The sequence below is a fragment of the Bombus pyrosoma genome, linkage group LG17 (assembly GCF_014825855.1).
Source record: "Bombus pyrosoma isolate SC7728 linkage group LG17, ASM1482585v1, whole genome shotgun sequence".
Lineage (NCBI taxonomy): Eukaryota > Metazoa > Arthropoda > Insecta > Hymenoptera > Apidae > Bombus > Bombus pyrosoma.
In genome coordinates, this window is record NC_057786.1 from 4,636,668 (window position 1) to 4,642,437 (window position 5,770).

The 5,770-nt window shown below is 30.8% G+C and overlaps 1 protein-coding gene across 4 annotated transcripts; it reads left to right on the forward strand.

The window, feature by feature from the left end:
- The first annotated feature begins 4,519 nt into the window (after nt 1-4,519).
- Nucleotides 4,520-5,754, forward strand: LOC122577155. 4 transcript variants are annotated; one of them, XR_006320091.1, is made up of 3 exons: nt 4,541-4,683; nt 4,860-5,362; nt 5,464-5,736. XR_006320091.1 is itself a non-coding variant. In XM_043748308.1 (2 exons), the coding sequence occupies exons 1-2, from the start codon at nt 4,661-4,663 to the stop codon at nt 5,302-5,304; spliced, it is 468 nt and encodes a 155-aa protein (XP_043604243.1). In that variant the 5' UTR covers nt 4,541-4,660; the 3' UTR covers nt 5,305-5,737. The 4 variants fall into 4 exon arrangements, 1 of the variants encoding a protein (XP_043604243.1); XR_006320092.1 differs by having other exon boundaries at nt 5,468-5,736; XR_006320093.1 differs by having other exon boundaries at nt 4,520-4,639; nt 4,860-5,754.
- Nucleotides 5,755-5,770: the final 16 nt, after the last annotated feature.

Below are 5,770 nucleotides of genomic sequence, written 5' to 3' on the forward strand. Positions count from 1 at the left end.
TACAAGAAGGGACAATCGTCCTCCTCAGAGAAGACAACGTGCCCTCGATGCAATGGCCCTTGGGCCGTGTAATCAAGGTCCACCCCCGAGCTGACGGCATAATACGAACAGCCACTGTGAAGACATCATCCAGCCTCCTGGACCGCGGCGTCAACGCAATTCCACATCAAATGAGACAAATGAGCCATTCTACCAACGTCCCCGTCAACGACGACACGCGCCACGGCGACACGCTTTTACCACATTCCAGGTTCCGTCAACCTGGAAAAGTTAACACATGTCCATCGAAAAAGGCTGTTTTTCGTGAGGAACAAAGTCCACCCCAGCTCTACGTTGGTGGGAGACTTGTTCATATCCTGTCCATTAGAGTGGGTCATAACCAATCGGCATCGCGGATCGTTACCCTCACTTCCTGGACGAAAAGTGTGAACAACGAATCCGCGTCAAAGGGCACACACACACCAAGCTTTCCTCCGAGACACCATAATGGCAGTTCACCACTCTCGAGCAAGTGTTCCAGCAGTCATCATCAAGTCACTCTTGATCGAGTCGTCACCAACTCTCGAGCAAGTCAAGTCGTCAATAAGTGTTCGGTCGAATACAGTCAGTCAACGCAACGATACTAAGAGTCTCAGGTCGTACTGACTCGTCGTTGTTCGTACATTCATTATTGTAACACCGAAGTTGTTGGATCGATTAAATACTTAGTAACCTGTTAGTCGCAGCGTTATTTCAATTAATCATCCTTATTATCCCACAAGAAATAAGGGATCGTACGATTCGTGGCGTCGATTAGTCAATCGTAACGGGAATTTACGACTCTCGTAAGCGCGGATGAGGTCAATGTTAAAAAAATGCGATTATCATGCAAGTGTTGCGCAAAGTCTTTGATGTGCGGCAGTGAATACCTGTCGGCTATAGTGCGGGCGTTCAACGCACGATAGTTGCCGCAAGGTCGTAGGCTTCCGTCTCTCTTTGGTACGACATGCAGGGATGATGCCCATGAACTCTTCGATGGTCGTATCACTCCTTGCTCCATCATCATTTTAAACTCTAAGCGATAATGTTTTTGTCTGGAGTTCGTTTACTTTTAAGTCTAGTGAATCGAAACAGCGTTGACACCAAGTATAAGTATAAGCATAAGTACAGGTATAAATATAGTGCATGATGATCCAGATCCTCACTCTAATAGTGTTACATTACAATTGAAGATGATAAGGAAGACGTTGATATATTTGCAACAAAGGACATTACCGTGGCGGAGAGGCAGTTAATAGTCGACTAGAGCTCCGCAACGCATCTTAAGCAATTATCGTCCGAACTCGCTCCGCGCACTCTGTTCAATCGACACTGTATCGCACCGTCTGGAAACCGTACTTGTAATCGCGAACCGCGGACCGTTAGTGCAATCGTGAGTTCCACACAAAGTGTATATTGGGAGTGTTGTAAATAAATACACTGTTAATTATACTCTAGTACTTCTTCAGTACCTATCACGACCTATCCACCTCATACTTTTCTATATATCTCTTTGTACCCTTTCGGTCAACTCTATTTTTAAGGAGACCTATACACTCGTCATACCTCTGTTTGGTAAAAACGTCCATCCTGTGACCGTGGCTACGTTTAGCGACCAGATGTGTCACTTCGAGTCCAAGCCTACTGTTATAAATCTCGGGCAAACTTAATCAGATTAAATCATAAACAACTACTTCTATATCTTATTATTTAAGTACAGCTATAATAAAAGATCTAGACTAAAGTATTGGGGATTTTCTCAAAAATACCAAAGGAAAGGTCCTGATGTTCATTTCAATTAAATATGCAAACACATTAGTCATATGATATACACGATACATCATTTATATCTGTCGCATGAATCAACATACCTATGACCGAATGTTAATATAAGTGCACATATACATATAAATTTTATAACAAATCGAAATCGTATTATGTTGGTCACGCGTAATGGTATTATCAATAGTAATGTTATAAATCTAACAAATCTAATTTTGTAATTACTATTGAAAAAATATAAAATATTGTCTTTACTTTGATATTTAAAACTATGTGCGTGTAGTAAACCAACGCATTCTTTACGCTAGTTTTAAATAAAACGTACTGTTTAAATTAAAGCGAAATATGAAAAATATACAATATTATTTAATTTCGGATTTTTGAATATTAATAATGTAATTTTTTTAATTTGTTAAGTAAGTATAATTTATGGGTAACTATAAATCTTTTCAATACTATTGCGATCTATATGCTTATATTATAATAATTATTTCAATAATGTCATAGCACACCAGTCACACTATGTACTATTCTCATATATATGTATATTTTACCACCCAAGTTATATGTATATTTAGAATAACTATTAAATTATAGTAAATATAAAAAATGTAGGTATGTTTTTTATGTAAAATATAGTAATATGAAGGAAACATATTTCATTCAGAAGTTTTAAAGCTATTCCAGATTACTTTCATGTCTCTTTGTATTTTTTAGAAAGAATATTACATTTTTGTTTTAATATAATACATAATAAAAGAAAAAGAAAAGTAATTCAAAATATTATTTTGAAATTAATTAGTAGTTCTCCTTAATGCCCAATATTAATATATCTTATCGCTTACCTTGCGATATTACAAAAGGATTTACAAATTTTTGCATATCACTAGTTACACAATTATTACATGCAACCTTATTAATTCGCTCAACTCAACTTACTAAACTTTCATAATTTTAAACATCATACTAATATATATGTTACATAATATATTAGTATACTATATTGGTATAATATGTAGTATATTGGTATATACTGCACATATTATATAATATGTAGCATGTAGTAACTTTGTATGAAATTTTGTGAAAATCAATCCTGTTTTGTCATAAATTACTAGATTTCAAGTACTTTCTTCCTTCATGTAATTGTTGTACTTCAGTTATATCTCTGATAACATTTGTTCATTGCAGTGTATCTATTCATTAAAATTTATTGTTCATTTTTATATAATATTCTATTATTCTTAGACAACAAACCCAAGTCACTTTATCATACAGTCAACTAGATATATAGCAGATTCTGTTATTATTATCTTATAGAAAATAACTATGGAAATATAATATAATGAGCTGGAGGATCCAGCAGATCATTTCTTTTATCCTTATGTTCTACGAGATAAGTTTATATATATATGCATTTCTTTCTTTACTATTTTTATCAATAATAAAGTTAGTAATAGTATTTTTGTTAATATTTGCCTTTAGTTATATAAATACATATATATGCACATACAGTTGAAGCCATCGTGGCACTGAATTTATAAAAGTGATAAATACTCTACTTGAAATATTCTCCCATTCTTCTAAAAGAGCTATCTTTAAATCAGTTCTTAATTTAGACCAAATGTAAGATCACGATCCAAAACATAATGCTACTAATATACAAACATGGATTTCCTATATGTCCAGAAATACTTAAAAACACAGAAAATATATGAGATCACTTGAAACACAAAATATGTAGTTACTTAGAAATGATTTAAAGAGATCACTTTTATAAAAATATTTCAAGCCGATTATTTATTAATTTGATAAATTCAATAACACAAAGGTTTCAAGCGATGATAAAATCAAAAGGGAATCCCAATAAGCATTAAGATAATGATTTGTTCTTCTAGATATATGTAAGTCTTATTAATTTCTTTTTATTAAACTATAACTGTACAAATACTCATTATGCATTAATATTTTCATGGAGGATGGAGATATCCTATCTTCTTTTTATGAAAATTATTCTGCAAATTTGTGAGAATATGCACATATTTTCTATTTGTTAAAATTTTATTAATAAACGATGTTTTACAATATTTTTGTTAAAATTAATTACTGTAAAAATGTCTTTCTATTAGTTGCAAAAGATTATTGAGATGTTTAACAAAATTGATTAATAATTTTTGTTAGACAGTAACATGGTTAAAAATTATGTGATTTATCTTACAAAAACGATATCTATTTGAAATTTGTTAAATATAGTCGACTATCATATTACTATTACCTGCTGCTATATACATGTGTAATTTTTGTTGATTATGTTACCTATATAAGTTACGTATGTAAGCTTGTAACAAATTTGAAATTACAAATTACTTTCAATTACGTTCTTGAGAAGTAGTTTGGCTAATTTAAGCAGACGATTTTAATATTAGTAATATGTAATTTTAATATATATTCCAATCATATTTTTGAAATTAATTGTTTCTAAACATTATATAAATGTACACATGTAATAATGATGAAATATTATTAAGTTTATTCTTACACATAGTAAATACACATAGTTAAAGTTTAATGAAATACAACTTTAAAATAATACTTTTTAAAATTTGCCTTTTTGAAGATGTATATGTATTTACTTATATACGTATATGCATAAGTAAATAAATATCTATTTAAATAATACCACAAGATGATCATGATCGTGACAGCGTCCACATTCACAGCCCTTTTTAAAGTTTAGAGTCGCGTTAGCACATGTAGGTTAATATAGGTCACGGTCGTGTATACAACCGTGGAATAGGTAGTACACGTTACAATATAACCTATAAAAGGTGTATAACACGTGAGTAAAATCGAAAAAAAAATGAGTTTATTTGTCATAAACAGGTATGTCAAAATGTAAAAAAATATAGTACATATGTATTAATAAACTTAATCACTGAATAATAAATTTAGTCAATTAAACTATATAAATAAATATTCTACTATATTAATCGTATTCGAGTTTTTAGTTCTTCCCATAGAATATTATTACATATACTACATATACTATTTGTTGATAGATATGAGGGTGAAAAAGAAGAAACGAAAAAGGAAGGGCATCATTTGTCTGAATTATTAAAAAGAATAGAAGAACTTAAAGTAGAAAGACTAACTAATCAAATACAGGAAAGTAGTTCTCAAAATGCACAAGAATCGAATTATAAAAAGAAAAAGAAAAAAGCAGAAAATCTTAATAAATGTTCAATAGAAAATATTAATTTGAATGAAAATAGTATATCAAGTGACATTAAAAGAAAGGCAGAAATACGTGTTTCAGAGCATAGAAAGAATAAAAAGAAGAGGAAATATAGCGAAGGAAGTTCTAATGAAACAAATAAAACTGCAGATAAAACATTGCAAAGTGAAAATACAGATAATCAGGATAATGAAATACCTAATAAATCATCAGATCCAAATGAAACAGAGGAAATAGTAAAATATCAGGACACAATAGTGATTTCATAATTCTGGGTGTAAAAAATAAGCGAAAGAAGCGTGAAGTTAAGAGAATTCTACCAGAATGGTAGGCTAATCCAGAAGTCATATCTATTGATTTAAATAGTAGTCCAACCTCAGAAGACATGAATTTAATTAATGGCATTAATAAATTATTTCCTGTTCAAGCTAGTATGGTATCTTGGCTATTGAAGTGTAGTAAAGATAGGCAACAAAAATGGTGGTTAAGGGATACATGTGTATCTGCTCCTACAGGCAGTGGTACGAATGTACGAGTCATTTATAGCAAATTGAAATATTTACATTCTAGTTTTGATACTTTGTTGTGTTTTGTTAATAAATAATGTTAAATTCTAATTACAATTAATGTTGTTAATGAATATTATTTCAAATCAGTTTTCTTTATTTTATTAAACATTGCATACAATGAATAGATTAAAGCTCTGTATTTAAAAAATTATTTTCTGTTCTGAAA

What these genes read in the sequence shown, in the direction of transcription:
- LOC122577155 (XM_043748308.1), top strand. Translation starts at nt 4,661, where the DNA reads ATGAGTTTATTTGTCATAAACAG. An exon ending in AGTTTATTTGTCATAAACAG is followed by an intron (nt 4,684 to 4,859) that starts GTATGTCAAAAT and finishes ATTTGTTGATAG; the next exon opens with ATATGAGGGTGAAAAAGAAG.